This window comes from Prinia subflava, chromosome 5 (genome assembly GCF_021018805.1).
Source record: "Prinia subflava isolate CZ2003 ecotype Zambia chromosome 5, Cam_Psub_1.2, whole genome shotgun sequence".
Lineage (NCBI taxonomy): Eukaryota > Metazoa > Chordata > Aves > Passeriformes > Cisticolidae > Prinia > Prinia subflava.
The window spans coordinates 13846652-13874530 of NC_086251.1; the positions used below are offsets into that span (position 1 = coordinate 13846652).

General features: G+C 36.4%; 1 protein-coding gene across 10 annotated transcripts in view; it reads right to left on the minus strand.

The window, feature by feature from the left end:
- Positions 1-27879, minus strand: part of SOX6 (SRY-box transcription factor 6) — a 367386-nt gene that overhangs the window by 203172 nt on the left and 136335 nt on the right. For all 10 annotated transcript variants that reach the window (XM_063398073.1, XM_063398072.1, XM_063398071.1 and 7 more), the window contains 2 exons: positions 26826-27069; positions 12364-12574 (listed from right to left, as the gene is read on the minus strand). In XM_063398073.1, the coding sequence (XP_063254143.1) occupies positions 12364-12574; positions 26826-27065 (451 nt within the window). In that variant the 5' untranslated portion in view covers positions 27066-27069. The remainder of the gene's footprint in view (positions 1-12363; positions 12575-26825; positions 27070-27879) is intronic.

Consider the following 27879-nt stretch of genomic DNA (forward strand, 5'->3'; position numbering starts at 1 on the left):
TTTGTAACAGTTCACATGTCAGACTGGCAAAGTGCCCACAGTGTACGGCAGAAAAATCTATTTAATGTCTGCCCCACAAGGCGACATGAGGCTTGATTGGCAGAAAGCAGAGAGTGGCTTTTGATCATGTGTCCTAACAAGCAGTTCCAGCTCCTGTCTCTTCGGCTGAGCGGCTCCACATTACCTATTCAAACAGAAGTGACAGGCCACTGCACTACTCTTTGGCTCTAGTCTCACGCAGTGGGAGCTATGCTGGAGACAGAGCCACTGATTAAATATATCACTTTTTCAAGACAAGCAGGTTGTCTGAATCAAAGTTGGACAGAATAGACTCAACATTATTAAAAGAGGATATAAAACTGGAGTTGAGTGATGTTAGGCCAGTGTGTACAGCCTCAGGGATTCACAGACTGACAAGGGGAATAAGGAACAGCAGAACTCATAAAGCAGGGTCAGAAATTAGCTGTGACACCTTGGCCATTTTCCCATCACTTCAGGGCCACTGTGTTTCAAATCCTGTAGTCTCTTTTTGGCCTTTTTTTAATGATTTTCTGTGTGGAAAGGAGGAAGGGGGGGTGTGAAAATCATTAACTAGTGAAAGTCGCAAATTGCCGTTTTAGAATTAGATATAAAACATTAGCCACATTTTGCCACCTAATATACAGTGTTTTCTAATTAGATTGTGGCTTTTTTCCTTGTATTCTCATCAGCCAAATTATTGTCATCAAATAATTTGTTGATACAGCACTGGCTACTCTTGCTCTAAGGAACGATTGAAAGCTGGGGAAAATGACTGAATAGAGATGCTTATTACATTGCCTTGTTAGTTCATTAACAAATTGGTTTGATTTTTGAGGTCATATGTCTGGCCACTGTCTGCTGTGTTACCTGATACACAGACACAAAAGGGCAACAGACATGATTCTTTGTCTAGTTATTATAACACAGAAACACCAGATACACTGAAACCCAGTGGAACCAATGCTCTAACTAAATTTTTAATTACAAGTATGACTGCAGATGTAACAAAACCTATTAACAAAGCTGCAACACCATTTAAACAGCTAAAAACACAAACAGTCCACAGAGGGAACAGAGGCTGAGGCAAAAGAAGCTTATTTTACTTAGTGACGCATGTGCATGCCAGACCTATAAAATTATTTCTGGGCTACTCAAAGTTCTGTGAAAAAATATTTAAATTATGATACAAAATCTTGACAGATTCTTTTTCCAGAACTACTTCTGCAATAATTCCATTGAAATTAATAGAGTCACTTCAGGAATAAACTTTGTTCAATATTTATTTTTCACTACGGCAAGTTCTTCTGACATTTTAACAAACCTCTGCCCGATGTGTTAGTTTTTGTTTCACTGTAAATATTTAAAAGTAATCTGCTTGTTACATATTTAAGATATGATAAGGACTGCTAAGACCAACACTGAGAAGCAGAGCTGTTTTAAATATTGAATATGCAGGTAAATTTTAAGATAGAGTAGAAAGAGCCGAATCCTGCCCTCATGCATATCCTGTAACACACACAGCATAACTACAAATGCAAACAGAATTCATTCTTAAGGTGGTGTTAGACTAAGAAATTCTGTACAAACCCTTAAGGTTTTTGGTGTCACTGCAGACTCTCTAAGCTGTAGTGTTCACGCTTTTTCCGGAAGGATGAAAGAGCCAGCTTGCTTCAACATTTTCAAACAAATAAAAGACAGAAGAGTATTCAAGATGAGGTTTTTTTAGGTTCATGATTTACCAGAGAGGGTGATGTCACATCAAGTTCTTTAAGAAATGTGAGCAGGCAGCAGTGCATTATAGCTTCATGTCAAAATGTGGCAAATGGTTATGTAAAGCATTAAGTAAAGCAGTTAACAAAAAGGAAGATGAAAATAATCAGCCATTCATACATAGGGCACTGTGCCCAGGAACTCTGGGCACCTATGTAAGTAAAACTAAAAATATATTATGATTAATAAAAGAAAACAGCTATTAGATACATTCCAAAATGCTAGGCTGTAGAACAAGACATTTTGGCACAGCTTTACTGATTGGCAGCCCATGCTGAAGACAGACCCAAGACTGCAACGGAGTGAGCGCTGCTAGTCAGGACAGAGCAATGCTAACAGGAGCTCTCTGCAGATGTTTACACAGTACTTGCCCTCAAGACTATATTTAACAAGGACTATTGCATTTTTTTTTTCAGGAATATCATAATCTGAACTTTAAAAAAACGCCGCCACTTCTTTATGTTATCAAAGCAGGACAGAAGAGGGTGGATTTTGACACATTAACAACTGCTTCATTTTGGAGATCAGCGTGCCAATGAGCAAATAAGGAAGAAGCCTGGCTGCAAATAGGAATTAGAAGGATTCCTCACAGTCCAAAATACACTTGTGAAGCACAGAAATGTGTATTTCAGAACACTGATTTGTGGTTTTATTCTTGGTTTTTGCTTTGTGCTCATCATGTAAGCACAGGGAAGTGATAGCACAGGCACAAGGCTAAAATTCAAATTATGCCAATGAACAGGGCTCATCCAGGGCTTGAGCAGAAGTTCAGGAAGTGTCAGACTTTATCAAAAAGCTCCTCTTGGCTTTAAAGGTACCAGCTTAATCTTACCATGCAGAACGAGTAAATATAAATCATGTTTTGGACCACTTAGGGTGCCGTGCCCAGTTCTGGGCTCCCCAGCAGAAGCCATGGGAGTGGAGAGAGTCCAGGAATGGGCCACTGGAGCAACTCTCACATGTAGAGGGGCTGGGAGCACCAGGAGGGGTTAGGCTGAAAAAGAGCAGCTTCCAGGGGATGATATATAAATATCTGATGGCAGGAGTAAAGACAGATCCAGGCTCTTCTCAGTGGTGCCCAGTTACAGGCCCAGAGGCAAAGAGAACAAAAGGGTAAACGTCCCTTGAACCAAAAGAAAATCCTTGCTCATTGTGGGGATGACCAAACACTGAACAAGCTGTGGAGTTTACAGCCTTGGAGATACTCAGAAATTGAGAGGACATGGCTCTGAATAACCTGCTGTAGCCAATCCTGCCCTGTGCAGAGAAGCAGTGCCTTCCCACCCAGCCACTCTATGAATCCTTGATCCTGTGGAATCAAGAGCAAACCAAGTGTAGGGGAGCACAGACAGATGCCCCTAAAATAATCAGAGTAAGGCTCTTTCTCGGGTCGGCTGACACTCAAAACAAGAAAGCTGCTTTTCATGATGACATGCTGAATTTTATGATGCTGAACTGAGCAGTTCTTTGTAAAAAAGGATAAATTCAAAAGCCAATTTCCTCCGTTACACTGTAAAACACTGTAGAAAATGTTTTCTTTCCAATTTTTTTAAGCTCCAATTCTTCTTATTACAAATTTTAAGGAAAATAAAATTTTAAAAACAAACAAACAACTTAAATGAAGTAATATTTTAAATAGAAAAAAATTAGCTACTTATTTTTTCCTCTCTAATTCCTCTCATATTTAACAATACACAAAAGCAGCACTGATGTTGAATGGATTTGGGCTCCCTGTTAAGAATATTTGTTTGGGGTTAATTAGCATGGCTGAAGACTAATATTAATAACTATTTGTTGCCTCCACTGGAGGCAGGTTTCCCTCACAAACAAAGTGGCATCTTGGAGTTTCAGACTGAAACACAGAGGTGAGAGTACCTGCTCTCTCCACTGGATGAACAAGAAAGCCTGAGCATGCAGCTGCCTCATGAAGCCAGGCAGCAAATGCCTCTGTCTCTCCTGTGGCAACCAAATAAAGTTGTCAAAGTTATTTTTAAATAATTATAAAGTATCCAAACCAGATACTGTATAGAAAAATAAGGAATATATCAGCATTTAAAATGTATATGCTGCTGAGCATTTTTACTGTCATTTCTTTAAGAAAAGCAGATCTAATTAGCTGTATCTCCAAAGTGTGTACCTAGCATTTTTATTATGTATTTTAACATTTTGCTTAGAGTTGACATTTTTATTCTGACAAGCACTGTCTGGAGAGCTCTCAATAAATAATACATTTACAATTTTCAGTAAATAAGCACTGGACACAAATCGTTATCCTTACTTACAGCTGCCCCTCTCTAATAGTGCTTTTACAAGTAAGGTGACTATTCAGTCTAATGCAATACTCGCAGTGCTGGGAAGATATTTTCATTCATTACCCCAGTCACAAGCACTTAAAACATTTTTAGGCCCTGTTGCAAAACAGCAGGAATGGCAAAGCAAGTAAGACTAACTAAAACTAAAGTCCATCACCAAAGAAACCTGAGACCTTTCACCCTCCAGAACCTGGAAAATACAATGGCATACAAGATGAGCCATGTTCAAGCCCATTTTATTCCCTTGTAAAATCCATGTATTTATTTACATTAGCAATTTTAGGAATGTATCACATCTAGTCCCTACTATTAACCTGGTGACTACAAAATGTATTTCAATTGCCATTTTAAAGCATGATCTGATCATAACGTTGTTTGTGTCACAGAACATCAGAAACCAATGAATTTTGCATTTATTTTCCTGCTGCCAAGATCATGCAACTGAAGCAACTCTCATTGTCAGTTGTACCTATTCATACTGATCTTGCCTTTTTTGCTGTCCCTAGGAAAAAGCTGGCTTTTAAGATATGCTTTTTTAATAATACTTTCACAATACTAATAACATACAAATAGTGTAAGGATAGCAGATATTTGACCATGTCAGAGACAGAAGTGTAGAGGAACATAGTGCAGAAAATGATATAGGATGGAAGCATTGGGACAATTTATCACACAATATAAAATAAATTAAATTGTATCTAACACTGCAGGATGTCAAAATTGAGAGGTTACAGTAGGATTAAAGAAAAAGTAAAAATGAGATAATCCCTGAAGGTAAGACATTGGAAAACACATCTCTGAGAAGGAACTGACTGGAATGGTCAGTAGATGATGGCAGAGAGAAGATTTCAGCCTTTTTCAGTATAATCTGTCCTGTTCAGAGATAATGAGAACAAGATCAAGGCACAATTGTTCCAATGAAAAGGATTTTACTCATCTCACATGTTCTAGGTTGAATAAAGATGTTTCTTCAGTGTGATATAAGAATCTCAAAACTGTGAAAGAAAATACCTGCTCAAAATGGCTAGAATGGATGTTCCAATCCTCAGAACTGAGTCCTGAATTTCATAGTATTCCCCTATCAAGATTAGCTCTGTTTACAAGCAAAGGCAACAATTTTGTAGAGATGCACAGGTACAAAGCCACAAAAAGAGAACAACCTGCATTGGGAAACTGAAAGCTTTCTACAGGAAAGTAGAAACTCCATAAAATTCCATGGATGCTACACAAAGGTAAATGTCTGACAGTAACTAAAGTATATTTTTTCCTGACAGATTCTCAAATGGCTATCATCAGGGTCACCAGTTTCTTGCTGATAGTCCTGAATAAGAACCAAGACAGGACATGAAAACCTCTTAGCAAAGCAGATGGTCTAACCAATCTCTCAGCCTACTCATGTAGATCTCGTTCTCCATGATGCCCATGTAAAAGTCTGTACTGTTCTCCATTTCTGTGCCATGATTGATTTCCAGAAACAAGAAGACTGAATGGAAGCTTCCAAATGTAACATGAGACACACTGAAAAGTGCTGAAAAACCCCTATATTCACACAGAACCTGTGAGTAATGATTAGATTCTCAAATGCCACAGCACTGGATAAGACTGTAGTGTTGGCAGCCAGATAAATACAAAGATGAGGTGGAAAGATACAATATGTTCCAGTTTCTTAAATAAAAATTGTGAGATAGTATTTAATCACAAAATACTGTTCTGAAAAATTTAAAGGATATAAGAAAATGAATAATTGAGAATCCCTAAATTCTCTAGTCAGAATGATAAATAAAAATATGAGACAAAATATTAATGGCCAGACACAGTATGGTTACACAGTCTGAGTCCCTCTTACCAAATATTTTAAAATTATTGAAATGTATGCTGCATTCAAAATTTCATTAAATGAAAGTACATTAATGAAATGAAATTCTGATAGAAAAATCAAATACAACATAAAGAAGGAAAATAGGTTGTATCTTCTTTTAGATACAAGGAAAGTAACCATAGAAAACACTTCCTTTGTGGTAATGTTCCAAAAACTGTCCAAAATTACTTTAACCTAACACATTAAGACATAGGAATTCACTGTAGACTTCAACAAATGAATGCTTAGAATTTTTATGATCTATAAAATGTCTAAAAATAGAACAATTTTTTTTCTAAAACAACAGCATATATCGCGATGAAAAAGAGTGACCAAAGTGATTTTACCAAGATAATTGGAATTTAAAAAAAAAAAAAAAAAAAAAAGAAAAAAAAAAAAAAAGAGAAATAACAATTTGCATTTAATTTTATGGTAAGGAGGCAAATAATGGAAGAAAACAGCAATTTAGGAAAATGTGCTTCATAACTCTCCTTTAATTTGATCTGAGTCATCTATTTATTTTCTGGACATTTGGGCTTTTGCGTTTTTGTTTTGGAAGCATTTCTGGAGTTTAGAAGAAAAATTCTCTTTTTTAGATGCCACTCTATTCCAACAAAGAGCAAATAAAAGATAAGTATTAAATTATTAATTCTTAAATTAATATGCAGAACTGGTTTTGAATATTCATAGCAAAAGTGATTTTTAAGAAGAAAAGGGAACCATGATGAGTATGGTACCGAGCAGATATGGCAGGCTTTTCCAAAATCCCAAGGAAAGGATTTGAAGAAGGTGAGTTTTTCATATCCAAAGAGAAATGGCAGTAACCATTTGCAAGTTCCATGGGTATCACAAAGACTAGAACTCTAGTAATAAATAATTTTTATTGATCACTTTGGAAAATCCTAATACCAAAACCCAGTAAAACTTCACATGTGTGAAGTCTTGAACAAAGTATTTGTATCCATAAAAAAAATAAAAAAGAAGAAAGAACAGGGGTCTAAAACCACCAAATGTGTTAGGACAACCAAGGATCGTGCCTTCATCAGTGGAAAGTGTTGGTACCCAACACACTACAAGACAGAGAACTTGAATTAAATCTCTGCAAAAATTCTGAAAAACATTTTAAAATATTCACTGGTCAGCAGTTCACTTCTAGGACTGATACCCCAAATAAAACTGACATGTAAGATCCTCAAAGGTTGTGCTTAAAACTATATTAAAAAGCAAGTACACGTCTCTGTTCTCAGCTGTGGCCAGCTTAAAACAAAGAATACAAAGTAGAAACTCACCACTCATTTAATACAATATAATATACAGAGATTCTTAAAAAATAAAACAACAAAATAACCATAGTAAAAAAAAAGACTGAAAAACAAACAATTGCAACCAAAATTGTTTGTCAATGTCCACTTATAAAATATAGTATGTGAAAGTTTAAGTTTCTTTACTTCCCAATGAAATTAGCAGGAAATTAGTGGATTTGTGTGTGCAATACTTCAATATATAATATTTCAATATAATTATTGGAATGATAGAAAGCTTTATGGGGACGTACGTATTGACTTCAATGTATTAGAAGTCAATATAACAGGAAATGTTCATTTATTATTAACTCATGAAGCTGGAGAAAAAAAATCAACAAAACACAAAATCAGAGAATCAACAAAACACAAAATCAGAGAAACCGTCACTATTGTGTAATGTAGTAAGATTTTCCCTACTCCATATAGATTTAATAATACATGTGGACCCTTAATTTTTAATTTAAATATCCCCCTATATATCCCCCCATAGAGAGAGAGTACAAATAGATGCACATGACAGAGAATAGATGGAAATTTATGAATATTCTCTTTATGTAGATGTTCATTATTCCACCATGCATACATAGAAATCTTTGATCTCTGAATGTTCAACTATGATCTTCAAGGAGGAAACAAGAATGGGAAGCACTTCATAAAAAGCTTGTGCTAGAATTGTGGACCAAGTTTGCTTGAAAAATGATACTGTATACGTTGCTCAGAATCAAGGTCAAAAGTGAATTAGGAATCCAGGCCCTGAGTAATGAGGGCTTAGCACTTAGCAGAAATGACATGCCCAGTTTCCAGCTCAGAAGTGCCAGCTGACCTGCCATCCTAGCATTCCAGACCTGAAAGGGGGAAATCTGCTCTCCCCACTACAGACAAGATGTGTAGTACTAATTATTGCTCCTGGAGGCTTGTGATGAGGTACAGTAGGAGAGTTGTCTGGAAGCCAATTCTCGGCACAGAATCAGGGCAGACCAGGCTGTAAATCTGTCCCACAAAAGTAACATAAGCAATAGTCAAAAAGAAAATTTTTTACTTAAAGGGGATAGAAAAGGAGAGAAGGAGTTAGACCATATTGTCTAACATAAACTCTTCATTTTGAGCTATGAAGAGCTTTAACATTTGACTGTACTGTAGGATATTTCCAAAGAAAAACACCGGTAAAGCAATCCTTCGGCTCATAGAATAACAAAGATGAATATACCAAAGTTATTCAAGAGGCCCTAGAGTCCAATGTTGTTGATTAAATTAGACACCTGTTCATTTCTGACCTCCTCTGTCTTATGAGAACACATGTCAGCAAAGTCTTTACATACTCAAATTAACTCTAAATATTTGTAGCATTCTTTTCTTTTTCCATTACTATTTTGTCATCAGTTTTCTCGTTTCCAAGTCATTACAAATTAAGACACAGGAGTGCCTTACTGTACCAAAAATGCAAATATAGACCACAAAGTAAAAAAACATGTTGTTTATCCTGTAATGTTGGTAATCTGTTTTCAGAGTACAAATAAGGCTGAAAACATAACTAAGGTATATTCCTGTGTGAGGCAGCCGTGTTCCCACACCATACACAAGGCATGACACTGGCTGAAGCACTATTATTAAAGAGAGATTAAAACAGCTGTACATTATGCTGAAGCACTCACTCTTCCCTTTACAAACAGACGGTCCTGGATTACAAGCAGCACTTGACCATTTAAATCACTACAACAACCAGATTTAACCAGCTGGGCCATATTCTCTTAGGCAATGCCTGTTGACCTCCTCAGTCACAGCTGCTCAGATGAAATTCTCATTAGACAACTTATTTTCGGGAGCCAAAGGACTCTGATTAAATATATCTATTTAGACATGATAAAGTCTTCCAGTATATATTCCTTTTCCAATGTTACAAGCTACAACAGAGACCACAAGGAGTATACACAAGTATGACACCTAATATCTGAGTGTGTAGCACAAAGTATTTAAGTATTTGACCCCAACAACCTGTATTTCTCAAATTCAGATGATATAGATGGACAGAAATAGATATGGATGGATATTTAGAAAGGTACTATGTAACAATATTAAAAGAGACTTTTCACTGTGCTGGCGTGGGGGGTTGATCTGATGACTGGAATTCTTGAGTTCTTTACTCCACATTTAACTCTACAATTAACTTGACATATGACTGTGTGTTAGCCCAAATCCCACAGCAACATCAGTGGTCAAGGAGGTCATCCCCATAAATGAGGCTAGAATGAACTATTACACTCTTGTAAAAGAAATATGCAGGACTGAAAGCCTCACACCACAGCATACAGTAGAAACATGTCTTTTCTCTACTTCATTCATTAAACCAATTATATTATTCTCTTTATAAAAAAAAAATCAGCAGGTATTTTTCAATTTGGGTAAGCAATTTTGTGACAGGGCAGGACTTAGTACACAAAGCGCTCCTCAATTGCATTGACTGCATATCATTTTAAGAAAAGAACTGCATAGAAACATATTTTAAGGGATAGATGTTAAAGAGCATCAAGTATGGTAAGTGTGTGATCAGGCTGTAAGACACTGACACTGTAAGATGGCAAATCAATTTCATAATCTCAGACCTCATTTCTCTGATGGCACAGAGCTTAAAACAAAGTTCAATCTCAAAATAGTAATTTTTTCACACATTTTATTCTAATCAAACAAGAGAGTACTTCTTTTTAATTCAGAGAAACTTCTGAATACTGAATTGAGTATTCAAATCTGTTCTAAGAATTTTGATATTCCTAGCCTACACAGAAGTTTAGAAACATTGAACTTCTAAAGTGTAACATCCTCAAGAATTTCCAATCTTTCTATTAATTATTTTTCTGTGTTAGTTTGTATGCTACAAGTCATATATTCATTAATTATTTTCTGTTAAACATAAGCAATTTTTTTCTCCTGCAGAAAATGGTGGATTAATGGAAAAGAACTTAATGGTTCTTTAAAGAATCATAAAATCATCACAGAATGGCCTGGGCTGGAAGAGACCTTAAAGATCATCTAATTCCAACCTCACTGCTGTAGGCAGAGACACTTTTCATCAGAAGAAGTTGCTCAGAGCTCCCTCCAACCTGACCTCAAACACTTGCAGGGAGGGGTGTCCACAACGTCTCTGGGCAACCTGTGCTGGAGCCTCACCACCCTCACAGCAAAGAATTGTCTCCTAATATCTAATCTAAACTGAACCTAAACACAAAGATACAGTCAAATACCTTTGAACTTGCAGGCAGACTTTAGAATAGCTTTCCATTATAATGTGGTCCATAAAAGGCAAGATTATTTTATAGATCAAAAATGACCTTTATTTCACTGCTGATGAGAGCACAGTGTGGAAGGCTCTGATTCAGAGAGAGGGATCTCTCTGCTCTGCACCCTTAAAACAACCAGTGTATACTAATACAGGAGAAGTGCAGAAAATTCTTGAGAATCCATACAAAAATAAGCTATGAAATGCTTGAGTCCCTGCAGATAGATTCTATGTTTAAACTTTTTGATGCACATTTTTATTAGCACACCATCCAGTACACTCCTGGAAAAGCCTTAGCTGTGGTGTCAATATAATCAACAGCAACTTGAGCACTCCCGCAGCAAAGTACGAGCCAAGACCTTTGATTAGCATGGGGTGTCGAACGACTGCTACTGACTGCAGAAAACAACTTTGCCAAAGTAATATTTAAAATAGTTTTCTTAGCCTAACAACCAAATCTAAGAAAGCAATTTTTAAAAGAGTGATCTTTACAGCTGAAAACAGACAGATGGTAGTAAAGAATCTGGGACATTCTCTCTTTTGAGATGTTTCGCCAGATTCAGAAAGGACACCTATAGAACACACTGGCATTTAACAATTATGCCAAGAAATTTGGAAGCCTACTTCCATCACTACATGATTTTATCCCATATTTAAATATATTATTGTATCAGCTTCAGTTTTAATTGAAATCCACATTGCTACATGAGGCCAAGGGAACTTCAAATGCAGTGCTTGAAATGCACTCTGACCATACCATAAAATTGAGGGGTCAAAATAATTCTGAACTCATTCATATTTCAAAGAAAAAGAGAATCACAAAGTTCTACTGTCTTTTGGCTCTGCTACATGATAAATATTCTTCCTGGGTTATTTTTAATGCCACAAAACAGAACTGGTAAAATATCTAAGAGAATCCACACAGATGTCTCTACACCTGTTTTTTTTATTTCAGAGCCTCCTGCTCTCACAACTTCCCTGATTCAAACTCGCCTATGAGCTCACAGACTAAAAGGTATTGTTACAGAACCAAGTGAGACTTCACTCTGCTTACCAAGGGGAGAAATTTTCGTGGTGAGCCCTGACTACGTGCATACATACACCGATAAACTCACTCTCCAATTCTCTTTGTGTCCTAGCATGGCAAAAATCTTCACAAAATCAATGAAAGTATATAATATAGACTGAATAAAGAGTGTCTACATAAACTGCCTTAGCACTCAAATATTTGTCCTCATTTTTATCTCTGTTTTAATACTTGTAACAATATCTGAGAAAACTGTTTAAAAAAGAGAGATTTCTTCCTCTGTAATTCTAGCTATATAGGTCAGAACTATGTACTTTTACACTTAAAACTGTTTCCCATTCTCCTAGTTACAGATGTTGGTTTATTAAAGTGATGAAAGATGAGAATTTCTAAGGCAAAACAAACCAGCTCATGTTTTATTCATTCTTATTGTTAAAAATAAACATTTGTCTTTTAAAAGAAAGTGAACAAATACAACTGAAGAATATCCCTCACAAGTCCACAGCCAGCTAAGAATTCATTATAACCTTTCAAGTAAGAGTTGAGGTTTCACCAAATCCAACATTCTTGCTTTGACTCACAACCAAGACAATTTAAAAAGTTTTTAAAAACTGGCATATTCGTCTAAAATCCCTAATGGATCTCAAACTACCATTGCCATGGAAACCTGTGAATAACTTTATCCTAGCCTTTGCCAATTATGCAGTTTTATGGCCCTCGATACCCAACACATCCTTTATGCCATAAAAATTACAGGACTGGGGGGTGGGAAAACTGCATCAATCTTATCCAGAGCATACCTTCCTGCTCAGTCCTGGTCATTTCTTCTAGTTTCTTCTGCTTCAGTGTGTCCACCACATCTGCTAGGCTTCCCTTGCGGCGTTCCGGCGTTCCAAAATTAACACTGGTCATTAGCTCGCTGCGGTCACGACCTCCTTCGTCGGGCTTGTTTGGTGAGGTAGAGGTATTTCGGAAGGAATATAGGGAACATAACTTATTACTCTCTGACTCCTGCAAAGAAATAAAAACAATGTCAAAACATGGGCTCTTCCCTCATGGCAGAAGGATCTCAGGCAGGCAAAAGCTGAAAGCATTATTTATTAGTTTGTAGTACTAACAAGCCTACATATCTCCTTCAGTTTATAAATTGAGCATTATGATTTGAATTTCTTTGTTTCAGTGCTTTACATGGGCACTTTTGTCCTTAAGTCCAGTTCTCTCCATGTTTCTAATATTCATACCTCATGCCTGAGATAATCTTCATCAAGGATTTCCCTCGTCAGGAACAAGCAACAAAGAACACTTGTAACAATGAATGTGTTAAGCTTTTACAGTTTGCATTAGTTCCTTAACTAAGGACCATATATGTAGCACTAAGGAAGAAAGTACAGGCAAGGTTGAATTATTCCTGGATAAATCCTCAGCTAATGGAAAACAGCATAAATTTAAATCTAGAGAAAGTGTTAGGCCAACCATGACCGAGGAGGAAGGAATCTACTTCACAGTTAAATAAGGTTAATGGTATGTGTGTATCCATGCACATTCACTACCCTTTAAATTAAATTTAAATTTTCCTTAAAGAATGAAGGTTACAATGCTTTTAATAAACAAAATGAGATCTTATTTTCAGGGCAACATAGGCAAGAATGAGCAAGGAAATGAAATTATGGCAAAACAAGTCATGTATGCCAATACACAGGTACCAAGACCACATGTATGGTCACCATCAGCTGTTACATAGTCAAAAAACATAGAAGTAAAAAGGGGTCATCTCCTTTGTCCATAGATAAAGCTTATTTGAGCAAAAACTAAAACTAAAAAACTAAAAAAAACTAAAAAAAAAAAAAAAAAAAAAGGCATCAAAAACAATGAGCAATGACAATTCTACTCAATTTTGTGATATCACCCAACAGTGAAATCCTTCCTGAACTTCTCTGGCTCAAACTTGTCATTCTCCAAGCCATACTTGCAACATTAACTGCATCTCTGCTTTCACAGTTTCAGCTAAAAAGGGAAGTAGTTCTTGGATTTGTCCTCAAAAACTCAACCACAAGAATTTCTCACACACTTCATTTTCCAAAATTACTCTTCTGTTTTAATTTTTAATAATACCAGGCTGGGAGTGTTAAACATTTCAGGGAAAAAAAACTACTGATTTTTTTTGTTTCTTTTTGGTATGCCTAGAAATGTTTGTGTGTATATTAGACTCCATGAAACATACCTTTTTTTTTAATTGAAGAACAATAGTAGCAATACATTTAAATATTAAGAAGCTAATTATTAGTCTTGTCAAAAAACATTCTCACAGTGCACGGTGTTCCCCATAACAATAATATTCCTGCTACTTTATGAGCTGAAAAATACAGAGTACTGAAGAAACTTGTGCTCTGAAGAAAGGCTAGAAAGCATTAACCATCAGCAACACCATGAGACATAAATCTTTTCTTCACTCTGGAACAGATTAAGAAGTAGCAGTGCAATGTAGAGTAGAGGAGCAAGACCAGCAACGAGCAATCTGTGTAACTCGGGGCTGGGGACTGTGCAGGAGGAGGTGGTGACACATCATCCTCAAGCACAGCAGTCTGTGATCAGCACAGCACCGTTACTGTCACCGGAGAAGGAGGCAGCTTTTGCTAGGGATGTTGCAAATGTATTTATTCACTAAGACAGGAAATTAGAAGACACTATATCTCATCCCACTGGTAGCAGACCCTCATCAACACAGTAGGAGCGACAGAGGTTTTGCAGGCACCAACAGAAAAAGAAGTGACATGGAATAAAAATATTACCTTTGTATTTTCAGCAAATAAACATTAACAATTTTTTCACTCCATCAATTTGTATTCACTGAAGAATCAAATATCACTGAGAACAATATCTTAGACCAGGTACAGAGATGAACTTAAGTTGCCTTTAAAACAGAAAGGTTTCGTATATGTAACTCTTTCTAACAAAAACTACTTTGTCTTTTTCTTAAAACTTGGTCTTACAATGGAGATGAAAAGAGCATCTTTAATATTTTTCAGGTGTAAAGCCTGAATTTCTATAATCCCTTTCTTCAATGAAGAATTAATACTACATACTTCGGCACTTTCGCCTTTGAGGAGAGTACAAGAGCTACTTAGTAATTTTAAAGGGTTTTTTTCTCAAGAGAGAAACATCCTCTTACAGTACATGAAGCACATCCATCAGGCTCAATGCAGGGGTTTTCATGCTCTCAGCAAAGAACACTAAATCTATTGTTTAGGCCGGAAACAAGAAGATAAGGCAAATCTGTGGAGTAAGTAGGAATAACGGAATGTTCTTCCTCCTGATAACCTCTTCTGTTCCTTGTCTGGATGCATACATGGTCCAGCACAACTTTCCTTTGCTGTAGTGAAAGACTCCCCTAGTCCTGCTTCCATTAGGCAGCACATTCACCCTTCTTTTTCTTGCCCAAAAGACTGCAATATCCACAATACCTATCTCAGTGGACATGAGACAAGTTTAAACTCCACACAAATGATGCAGATTTATGGAAGGGAGGCAGAATGACCACCTTTGCAAGTATGAAGGTTTTGTCCAATTAATAAACTATTTTATATTGCCAGTTTGATGGATGATTAAAATGTAGAATAAAAATAAAACAGGAAATGCATTTGTAACATTTCTGGTTTTGTTTAGGCCTACAGCAGGTAGAGTAGGTTTTACTGACCTCATCTTAATGGCTAACTAGACAGATCAAAACAAGAGGGAAAGGGAAGTATTTCTGTTATGTTTTTCTCTAGAAAGTTGACTCAACTGTATTTGAAGGGAAGTTGCTACTGCAGCATTCAGCTTGTTGACAACAAGGTAAATGTTGCAACAAATTTATGAAGGGTCTTAAATTTTGTGATGGACCTTATAATCTTTTGCAGACTACTTGTCGTGGCATCAAGTTTGTCCCAGCACTTCACCCACTGCAAGACCAAAAGTGTAACTATCACATACATGAGATGCAGACCTGGCTATCAAAAATTATTTTGCATTGACATTCACGACCAGCACACAGAGACCCTCCTAATGCATCCAGGTATCCTCTGAAAAGTCTAGTGGATCGTGTGTGTCATCAGAAACAAGAGGGATATCACCTCTGCAAATTGTTTCTTGTTCCTCTTGCTCTAATGCATAAAGCACTTTCCCTAGAAAGTCTGGAGTTCAGATGGAAAAGGACCACCATACTTCCTAAATTCGAACAAGCCCATGAATTCATGGTTAGGAAAGGAGAACCTGGTCCTTTTGGATATCAATATGGAATAATTCACGAAAGACACGTCTCTTATATAATCTTTTTGAAGCCACCTTTTAGAGAATGATGAATTCCCGCTTTGTTTGATCTGAAGAGAAAAGAAAGGATACTATTAAGGGGTTTTTTCATGTATTTTCCAAGATTGTAGAAGAGGAAGTTAAGACAAATGCCTAGCCAAGATCAACTCAAATGTTTTCAGTTTGCAAAATCCAAATGAAAAATCCATCAGCACTGATGAAAATTCTCTATGCAAGTCAGCTTTTCCCAGCATCACTGATAAAATAAGAAAATTACCAATAAAATATGACTGACATGAATATCCACTTAATGTGGACACAATCTGGTGCCCAAATTCATCCAAGAGCTCCATAATACACTAGACAAGGGACACATCCCTGGATTCTGGGGTTTAAAATTCATGTATTTCTGTAAAAATGGTACTTTAAGTCTAAACTTGAAATAATGTCTTCAAGACATGACATTTCCCTTTGAAAGGTACATTTTTAGAGGTATGCTATTCTCAGCAATTTCAGTGATTTGCAGGTAAGAAGGGGGAAAATATGCAAAATATAATCAGATAAATTGCAAACATTTAGTCTATGGATAAAAGATTTAACACAGGGCATGCTTCTTCAGAATCCCACTCTGTTTTTTCTGGATTTATAAAACTATCCTCTCACTTCCACAATAATTCTGGATAATTGTAGAACTGTTTACACCTATACCAGAATGCACACGGGATTGCACAGGTGTATTTGTCCACCAAAATGGAGCCTTTCCAGACTGATCTGTAACAGTTGGCAAACCATAAAATTTGTAGACAGTTTATTAAAGAAAAAAAAGAACAAGTCTGAATGCTTAAACAACATGTACAGTGATTTTGTATCTTAATCTTTCTTCTTTGCCTTTGTCAGATAAAAATGCTTGAAATTGCAAAGGTATTTAGTCGCAGATATGAATAAGCCAGAAAAGCTTACTGCTCAACACCTGAAGAGAGAAACTCAGTCTTGAACCACTATCTCAGCTGCTTACTATTCAGCAGGGGCAAAATTGAGTCTATTTTTGAAAGGCTGGGGTTTCATATCAAGGTAAATAAATGGCATTTTTCCTGCCTACATTTTCTTGCCAGACAATTAGCACAGACCAAATTTCATTACTGATCGTTCAACCCACTGTGGTTAGTATTTTGGCAAAATTCTATTATTATAACAGCTTAAATACTTACATATAGAAACTAAAACTTAAGGATTAAGCTCCAAAGTGTACAAAATGGAGAAAATTAAATAAATTAGCAAAAGACAGAAAACCCAAAAGTAGCAAGGCATAGACACTAAGACACTATGGATGACTCATTCAGGGATAAAGAGCCCCTGCATGAAATCATACTTTACTTTTACTACAACCTCCACCTTTCTCATATGTCAGTTGGAAAACAACATGAAGAGTTCCAGCACAACATGGGAAAAGCTTTCCTAGGTCTATCCTTGGCCTTTTTCATGTTAGGGGGACAATATACTTTACCCAACCTCAAATTTTCTTGGAATATATGTGGTCCAACAGCAGTTTCTTTAGTCTTGTCAGATTTCCAGGCTGCCTGGTGTAGGCAAGTGACCTGTTGGCCATTTCTTTTACAGTTGCTGTGAATGGCTCAAATACAGATTTGGTAATGGCAGGAACGATCCTGAATAATTACGAGGAACTTGGTAAAAATAAAGAGAGGGACTCTGTGGCTATACACATGGTATTCTCTTCACACACCACAATAATTGCTTTAAAATTGTTACACTAAGATAATATGCAAAGATAGTTCAGTAGGCCTCTTCGGTTGAGAAAACTATTTTTTAGCAAGTACATTCACTAAATTTCACAAGTTACATGGGTTATATTCTTCAAAAAGATAGCTGATGGTTTCTGTATGAAGAAAGTCTTTGTAGTTTCTTAGATGTTTCTACTAAAAAGGGGTTGAGCAAATAATAATAATTTTCTTGTTAATGTAAAAAAAATATTTTCTTGTGTATTTAGATTCTAACAGTTTAAGCAGTTCATTTTCCATCAGTGCTCCCACTGGTTTTAACAGGATAAATGAGGGAGTACTGATGAGTGATGAAAAGAAAGGTATTGATAGCTGACCCAATATTTTCCATATTGGGAAGCTAATATTTACAGCAATACCTGCAAGCTAAATCATGAGCCAACTTGGTCACCTTTTATGAAGCCTTTTTACTTCCAAAATAGAGCAAACAGACACAAAATTACTCTTTTTTAAAAATAAAATCCAATATTCTTGCTCCTTCCTCCAAATAGCCAAAGTATAAAATACAGGGGGCTGTATCTAGGGGTTGAGATGCAACCTCTCAGTTTGGGGAAACCACAATCACGTGTGGGGATTTGGCTTGGGACACATCTCTGTTTGGTATCCTCCTAAGGGTTAAGGACAGACCAACAGCCTGGTGAGATGGATTCTCTTGTGAGGAGTCTTAAACGGGGGGAAGTGCACAGGGCTGCAGATTTTAATGGCAGAATTTATGCTTCACATATGGAGGATGGATCCTCTGGAGCGCTCTGAAGGTGAGAAAAGAGGAAACCTTGCAAAATGAAACTGAGGGCTATATGAAATCAGGGTCACAGTGTTAGTTAGCAATTTAATAATAACTGTGATCAACTTTGATTGAAAGTTGACGACTGCAATCCCACTTAATAGCAGAGAGAAAACTGTTTTCTGTGAGAGTTCAACTGAAATCACAGGATGAATGGCCAAGAAGTAGAAAGCAAATATTACTAACATAAATGTGTTAGCTGAATTGCTTATTTCCATGTGGATGAGGCTTTTCTGTTATAAAAGGATATTTATCTGTCTCTGCATTGAATGGGACACATGTAAACACCCCAGGAAAGTTGGATATCCAGAGTGGTTTTGATTCCAAGTACTAGAGGCATGCTGGCACTTGGAACTAGTCTGGAGTTAACATATAATGAAAGCAAATGTTTACAAAATCATTTCCAATCACTACATTAAATATGGTTTCCCATTTTGAGGAATTTAATTAAATAGAATTAAAATAAATTAAAAATCTAAGTGATCATTTCCAATTCTCATCTGATTAAGAAAAAAACACAAAAGTTTTATTAAGAAAGATTTATTTAAATTCAACGCTTGAGAATGACTGCTATGAGCTATTGAGAGAACATCATTTGTTAAGTCTCAGCAAATTATGCTAGTGGGAGGGCAAATGGCAAGTAATGGAATAAAGCTTCAAGTCTTTAACTCAGCATTTACTCTGATAAAACTTATACTGATTTTACTGCCAAAGTATAGGCTGAATACCATCTGTAAAGGGCTTGTACTCCATCTAATAACCTCCAGAAGAAACAATGTAACAGTAAGCTCCAAGACATAAAATAAAATGTTAAATTGAGAATTTAAAAAATTTGAAAGAAAATAACTTTAGATCAAAGGTTTAAAAATGAGACGTCATAATAATCAAGCAGATATAACCCAAGTGTGGCGCTATGAAGAGGCCACTTCCAAACCAGCTGTCTGTTTGGAAGGCATGGGCAGGGACTTTTTCTTATGAAAAATATGATCACCTAATTGCAGTAATCCCTTCCTACTCAGGTGTTGGAGCAAACGAGGTGAACCAGCTCTGGGTACACAGGTTTGAGAAGGTTACCATTTTACCATTTTTCAGCTTTGTGATTCAAACCCTTCTCTTTACAAATGAGCAGCGGTTTGAAACACATCAACAGGCACTCTGCTCCATTCCACTATAGAAAATCAGCTCAAAATTTTTAAATACAATGACAAACCACTTCTACATGGCAATCAACTCATACGCATAAACTTGTGTGCTTTTGTGAGAGTTAGATGCTAAGGATTTCCTTAATTATCCAAATACCATATGACCCAACTCCCAGTGTTTACATTTGGTAATAAATCACAACAATATTGAGACTTTATGCCCTGCACTTTAGTTAAATGATCTTATTAAGGAAAAAGTAATGGACAGCCATTTACAAAATGATTATTTAGACTTACATTTTCATCTAAACTGAAACTGAAGAAGCATTGTGATCAGTCCCAGCTGATCAGCACTGTTTACCTCTTGGGTAAATAAAGACACATATTTTGTGATGCATGCTTGTCAAAAGCTGCCAAATAAAACAAGGATTGTGTGGCTTGGATACTCCAGATCACTTTGTATATATCCAACTTCCCCCTATTAGGTCATCTTAATTGTCCAACTTATAAGTAGGTCTATAGTAAATATAAAAATAATTTTTTTCTTTATGTTTTTAGCAATATCAAATGCACATGAAAATGCTCCTCTGTATACTTACATGACATGCATTACATGTTTTATGTTCTCCTTTTAGCATTTGCAGAGGAATGCATGCAGGAAACCAGCCTGCTGCATAGAGTACTTGTATTTCTTTAAGGTAAACACTGATGAAACATTTGGAAGATTGAAATAAAAACAAGAAATTTATGAGACATAAAGGTATCACATAAAATTGCTGTGAATTACAATAACATTGGCTGAATCCCAGAACAGATAATCCTTATAAACATGCAGGAATGTTGTAAACTGTATATGAATGTCAGTGATACAGTACATTAGGAGACTCATATTACACTTGGTGCTGTGTAAGTCTTAGTCCCTGGGTTTTTCATGGCCTCAAAGATTAAAATAAATATATGTAGTATCTTTCCTTCCTCCATGAAGATATTTTATGTACACAGTTTTATTATGCTGAACAAAGATACCAAAGTCTGTTTTTTCTTGAGCTGTCAAAGTACAAAAGAAATGCAAAAAGTCCTTGCACAGATGTAGTAAAGTGCTGGATTTTATCTTTTGGCAGGTGCTCAATATGCAGCCCACATAATCACATGTTAATGACTGGAGTGTGTTAATCAGCATGCATACCTGATTCCTTTTCGCCCAAGGAAAAAAAAAATTAACAATTTAGAATGTGTTAATGCTTCTACTTTTGAAAAAATTCATGTCAATATACAGAAGTGAATTAAAAAGTTTTTAGAAATTGCTTCATAAAAATAGGAAATGTTAAAATAGGGGAAAGGAATAAAATTACTACAGATTTAGATGAACATAAACCACAAGTCTTTTGCGAAGAACTCAGGTGATGAATTCTGTTTAAACACAGTTCACCCTAGAATATAGGGAAAGGTTTAAAGTAGACCATGCATTTGGAAAAGAAAAATTGTACAATGTCAAAATGAAAATAAAACAAATATAACAAGCATGCCAACAAGAACAATTATTTGATTCTTTTTCAAATAAAGTTCAATTTTGTATTTCACCACCACCATTAAAGACGTTCTGCTCACTTCTAGGGAATTGTTTTATCGTTTTTAATAAGAAATGTTAACATATTTTTATGCTAAAGTTAGTAAAACTAAGTCCTTGATATTTCAAACCTTTAGACATGTGCTTAACGTTATAGTTGCTGGTAGTCCTAATAAAGTTAAGCAATAAGTAAGGCACCTGAATGCCTTCTGAATCAAAACAACATGCTTGAAAAAGAATTAATTCTATCTTTTCTGCAACATATTTTTCATTGATGTTTATTTTATGGAAATATAAAATACCATATCCTCAGCTTTTTCACACCCTTTAATTGCAGCCAAAACTTCGTACCCATGCAATTATATATGTAGGTATTTATCTCTTTAGTTAGACAAAAATTCTAATGCACTACCTGGCATGCAGAGATAATATCACAAGCAGAGTAGAATTGCTTTCAATGATCACAAAACTCAGATTTGTACATGTAAATAACAGCTGCATGAGCAATTTAGCAGAAACAGAATTGCCAGAGTTTAGGGCATTTATGTTTGATGCATTTTATATGTTCATATTCAGCCCATAAATGAACCAAAAATAAAATTTCAAAACATGTAATTGTATCTATAACTTTCAAGAATTTGAAGCCATGAATTTATATAACAACAAATTCACAGTGTTTAGCATGTGTAAATGTTTTTCAATGATCTTCCCTAAACACCTGAGTTTATTTTCCTTAAAGGGAAGAACCTTCAACATGAGAAGTTAATAACATGGAGCAGGAGATGGGGGGGAGCAACAGAATTGTGCTTGTTTAACGTGGAGACAGAAGCACCAAAATATGAAGACCTTTAGGAGACCACCTATTTCTGTCTTTCTGATGACAGTAGTTTCGCTAAAGCTATATAAAGTAAAATTTGATACGTGGTGATTTAAAATTATTTTAAAAGGAACAAATACATGTGGTAAGAAAAGATCTTCAGTTTCTCTGCTGCATATATAAATCTGCTCTCAGTACTGCTGAGATGTACACACAGCCACAGTGGAAAGGTAGGAAGCCTTTCACTCCTTTGGCAAGAAGTCAACAAAAGATAGAGCCTTGACGTAATTATGAAATATGTCAACGCTGCCATTTGAGATAAAATCCAATGAGATACAATTAGTTTCTAAATCCAAGAGGTCTTTGAATAATGTTACACAATCTATAGGGAAATCCAGCATACGTTTGGAGACAATTTTATTTGTGCATGTATCTGTGTTTGGTTTCCCTCAGTCACAGGGAAATAACACCCATCGTTTAGACTGGATTTGCTGCAGGGGCTCCCTGTGAGAGTCCCTCACATCCAAATACCAGCAGAGCAAAAAAGATGTGCCTGCCCTCATTCAGTGCATTGAGTGCACTGTCTCACTAACACACACTGCCAACTGCCCTGGGGTGGTGGGCTGGGGGGACAGCAGTGGGAAAAGGGTCCAGTGGCCATTGCAGTGACACACAGCCACCGACAAGTGACCACCACAGTGCCTGTGAGCTCCTCACACCCCCCGTTTGTTACACCAGGATTAGGGGTGGGAAGAGAACTTACTTCTCTGTGGGTTATTTACTGCTGGGAGCAGATGAGAAGCTGTGCATTTTGGAGAAAGTGTCCACATTTCTTTAGATTACAGCTGCTAGAATTTACTGTTCACGAATCTCAAGTCCAGCCTTAATAGTTTGGGAATACACCACCCCATTCCTCAAAAAAGGTAATGTCACTTTTCGATCTAAATTTGCATTTTCTTGTTGGTCCTGCTTTCTCCTGATACTCAGGGCAAAAATTAAAAAAATCTTTGTAATTACCTCATGGGCTGTGTGGGACTCTCTGTGAAGGTGAGGCCATTCCTGATTCCCCGGTGAACAAATATATATTAATATTTTCCATTTCTTTACATACTGGCTAATAAATATATTACTGGGATACAACAATTTGATTAGTATTAAATTTAGCAAAATTAAGTATTTTTGGCCTTTCCTGCTCATCCTGTCTGTTGCCTTAACAGAGAGATTTTGGATGCAATCTAAAAATGTGACTATTTTCTTGCCTGCTTCTCACTGTCTCATTGGAAAAGCCACTATACTTTCACCATTATCTTAGCACCACTTTGCTCTCTTCCCTACAGTTTACCACAACAAATAGATACCACCTTAGCCTGAAATAAATTTTACTTTCTCTTAGGGTTACAATCAGCAATACCCACACATCCAGGTATTTTTATATTAAGTTACAGTTAGAAACATAAGTATAATCTTTTCAGCTCAGTAATATGAATTTACAGAAATCTTTGGGTAGCTTTATCTTCCCCCCACTGTAACATCAAATTGGCTGGTGAAATGATACTGGCAGTATAAGTCATTACAGGTCTGACGTTATAGTTGTTACACATTGCTGAATCTGTCAAATGAAAAGGGAGCACAAAGGGAATTTCCAAATGCAGCTGCTATTTCCCATTTGTTAAATCCTTTTATTACACCATATAAGTACACAGCTGGGAAATACTATAGAGTGGGAGTTAAAACAAAATATTTTGGCTTCCAGACATTCAGAATACACAAAGGACTCAGTGGAAAGCAATGCCTGATATCAAAAGGGAGTGAAAGTTTGAAAACATTTCTAGCCAGTGAGGTTTTTTTCTGATAATGAACAATGTAGTTTAAAGGTATCTTACATTACAGAAAGTGCTGCATACCATAAATGTTGAGTAAAAATGCCATTTTTTCTCACTAAGATTGCCCTCCTACAGTATCTTTTCTAAACTTGAGACCTGTACAGCCCTTGTAGCAAATTATGATGCATACTGTGTGCTTTTTCAAATTCAGTGAACTCCTTAGTAGTTTTAAGGACAGAAAGGATGCAGGATTGTGCCCTTAATTAGAAACCAGATAAAAGAGAAATTTTTCCTCCCCATATGTCGACACAGCATTCTCTGAATTTACTATCTTTCAACAAGACAACACACATTATTGATGCATTTTAATGACAGCACTACTGTCTTTACTTTCAAAGTAAATGCTATGAACAGGTGCTTCTTCAAATCTGCTTCTAAAGGATCCGTCTGGGAAAGGTCAGAAAGTGCTTACCTTCTGGGAATTCAGGTTTATTAAGTAAAAAAGTGGGCACCACCACAGCACCTATCTCAGAACTGCCCAACCCACCTTCTGGAATCTGTCTCTCTGGAAAGAAGTGTCTATCCTCCCTCTAAGGAGTATGAACATGTTTTCATCAGGATAGTTGCAGGCTCCTCTAAATTCTTTCTTAACAATATAAATGCCCGCTTGACTGAGATACTTCAGAGAAACTTTCTGCAATGAATTGAGGCTTAGATGTTTGCTCAAAAAGAACATATTTAAGTGAGAAAAAAAAATCATTAAAAATCAAACAAGGAAGTTAAATGACAGTCCCTCAAGGAGGAAGAAAAATTTTCCCCACTTCACTGTTATGATCTCACAATCCATCTAAGTCATCTAACTGCAAATACACTTGGACCTTGCTCTGTACATTTTAGAGCTCTTTTAATTGCAACAAAAACCATGTCTTAGGATTTCAATCTTCACTGGTAGCCAAGCTTTGTAAATTATACCCAGCTTCAAGCTGCAAAGAAAAAAAACCTCCACTTGGTTTAGCTGAGAGGTTCTGAAATAAGTTTGACATATATCTACCACCATATTTAAGCCTAGGGACTTGTGGAAACTGCTAATGATTTTCAGGACATTCATCTACATATATAATGAAATATTTACTGGAAAAAGGAGATAGGAAAACCAGAGTGCTAAGTCCCTCAAGCAAAGTTTATGCACCTGTTGTGAAACAAGATAGCCTGTGCACTGATTCGTGCCTGTCCCGAGGTACAGAGAGTGTTGACATGACAGTGCAGCATTAGGAAAGGAAACAGAGATTGCTCTCTCTCACTGGGACTGCACACCCCTTCAGAGCAATATGAGCACAACTGATCACACTGCACAAGGGCCAACCATTTCAGCTCACTCCAGGTCCAAGGAACAGGCTGAACCAAAAAAAACTGCATGGAGGGACTGCTGGAATCTAGGAGTTCCTTTCTCTCTAGGACACGGAGTAATTTTGTCTATGATATTGGTGTCCTAATATCAAAATTCCAAGAGTGCACCTGCCTCTCTGAATGAATGGAGAAGTAGCTGATGAATTCACAGATTAACTTTTTCCATCAACAAACTGGACCAGTCCTTTCTAGTCTGCATGCAGCTTGTCCTCCTGATAACACAGAAGTTAAAACTATTCTAATGTGCTTATTTCATAACTTGGACCAGAGAGTGATCCTCTGTCCAAAATTCTGAATATAAGCCATATATACAACCTACAACCTACATTTCCAAATTGCTAATCTATAATAATTTTTCTTTAAAGTGATTTTGCAGTGGAAATTTTGCCTTCTTCGTGACAGTCACCCAAATACCTGGGAATATTTTAGGCCTGACAAAATGTTCTGAACTGGGTTAAATTGTGCATTACAGATTAGATAACATTTTTCTGGTTTGGTTTGATCTTTTGAATCAATCGGATTTTAGGAAAAAAAAATCACTATATTAACAAAATATATCTTATTGTAGTGCTATTATTTAACTAATTCCAGACATCATAATATGCACAAAGAACTCTGGTATCTTTTTTGATTAATGCATTAGAATTATTATATCTAGTCAAATTTGAAACGAGTGCATTATTGTTAGTTGTGCTAAAAAAATTCTTCAGTTGTGCTTAACTTTATTGAAATCTGCTGATTTGTACCAGAAAAAAAAAGGATTTGCTAAAAAATCTGCTCATAGATATTTAATAGAAATAGAGAAGAAATTTAATGAAAAGTAAGATTATTCTTTTTAAGCTAACTGTCTGAATTTAAGGTTTTTGAAAGTCACTTTCCAGAAAGTCTGGGATTATGATGTTCTAAATTTACAGAACCCCTGGCTGCTCCCCATACTTTAATTCTGTTTCTGGGGAACACGTGCAAGGAAAATAAATTGACAAAGATCTCTGCCCATTCAGCCTTCCTATATACTGCAGAGTCTTGGAGATTCAGAGACAGAGCTACAATCACTAAATAATTATATCTAGGCTACTGAAGGGAATAGGAATATCAATTCTGATCATTTCCAACATCACCTCTATACTAAGTGGTTATCTAGCTAGTCATAAACACCCTTCCCCTCTACAAAAAGTTGTCATTTCAATAGGCACAGTAGAATTTTTTTTCACCTAAAATGCCAGTTTCTTTGTTGCTGTGTAATATAATATTTTAGACTTGGTAGGTCCTGTTTCTGAGAGACGAGTAAAAAAAATGCATTAAAGTTTCTTCCTTCAGCACAACACTTTGCAGATGACAAACAGTTGTGAGCTACATCCTCCTGTCAGAAATTAATGCTTGAATATATGAGCTAGAAAGGTTATGACATAAATCAAGGTATGAATGAAAACATGATAAATAGATGCATTTCCTTTCAGAAGGTGAACTCATCAAATGACCTCATTCAAATAGACCTGCATACTTAAGCAGATTATACAATTGTAATTTACAATTACACCATCTGATGCTGATCTACTGCCGACGCTTTCACATTTAAAAAGCTTTACACCTGCCTGTCCCTGCAGCGCTGACCCGGGACAGCCCTGCCAGGGGCTGAACTCACCATCCTGTGCTGGGCTGAGATGACTCCATCCCACTCGGGGTCCTGCTGGATGGTGGTGACCAGAGTCGGCAGCTCCTCAGAGAGAGGTTTGTTGTGCATTACGTTGTGTAGAGGCAGATGAGAGGCCGCATGCTGATCACTGTTGCCCTCTTCCTTGTCTCGTGATGCTAAGTCCTGGGTCATTGTTTCCTCTCCATCAGCTGCACATGCAAATGGAGAGGTAGCCTGCTTGGAAGACATTCTTCTACGAAACAAAAAAAGGAGACAAAAAGAAAACATTGGTGTTCAGTGACAAAAAAATAACCAGGCTCAAAACAGTCCTCTAAGCGCATCCCACCTGCCTAGAACAGTTACAGATTAATCACGTGCAGTCAACAGAAGTACTCTAAAAAGCACAGGCTTGGGGATCTGGATCCAAAACACTGAGGAAAAGTATTCCTTGATGCCAAGACAAGGTCAGGGTTAAGTTATATGACATCATTCTATTCATTTAGGCTTGTCAAACAATATCATTTTCTCCAGCCATAAGAAAATAGTGATTTTATTGGTATTTTCATGTTGATTTTATATGAGTTTAATTCTTTAAACTCTTACTCCCATGAGCAACCTGAAGCTTACAAGCAAACATTTAAAGGAGAGAGCTCATCATGCTTACCTGACCTCATTCCTTGCAAGCAGAAGATGCTTTCTACGTATATGAGAATAAATTTTAAATCCATTTCAAATTCTGCTAAATGAGTGTTTTTGCTGTTTGTCTAAAGCGGTACTGCTTTTAAACTGTTTAAAATTTTGCCTGGTTCTACCTTTCAGGAAGTGCTTTGAGGAGCTCATGTGAAATGTTCTAAACTGAAAAGGTTTATTAAATGAATGGATAATACCTAATAACATTTTACAGTTCAAACTAAAAACCTAAAATAATTATGTTTTCTTTCATATTAGGCATGAAGTACAGGATATAGCTCAATAAAATACTTTAAATTACTTAAAAGTGCAATGAATAAATGCATTGATTTATGTTAAATGCTTTTTCCTAATAATGGCCTCTTACTACCAT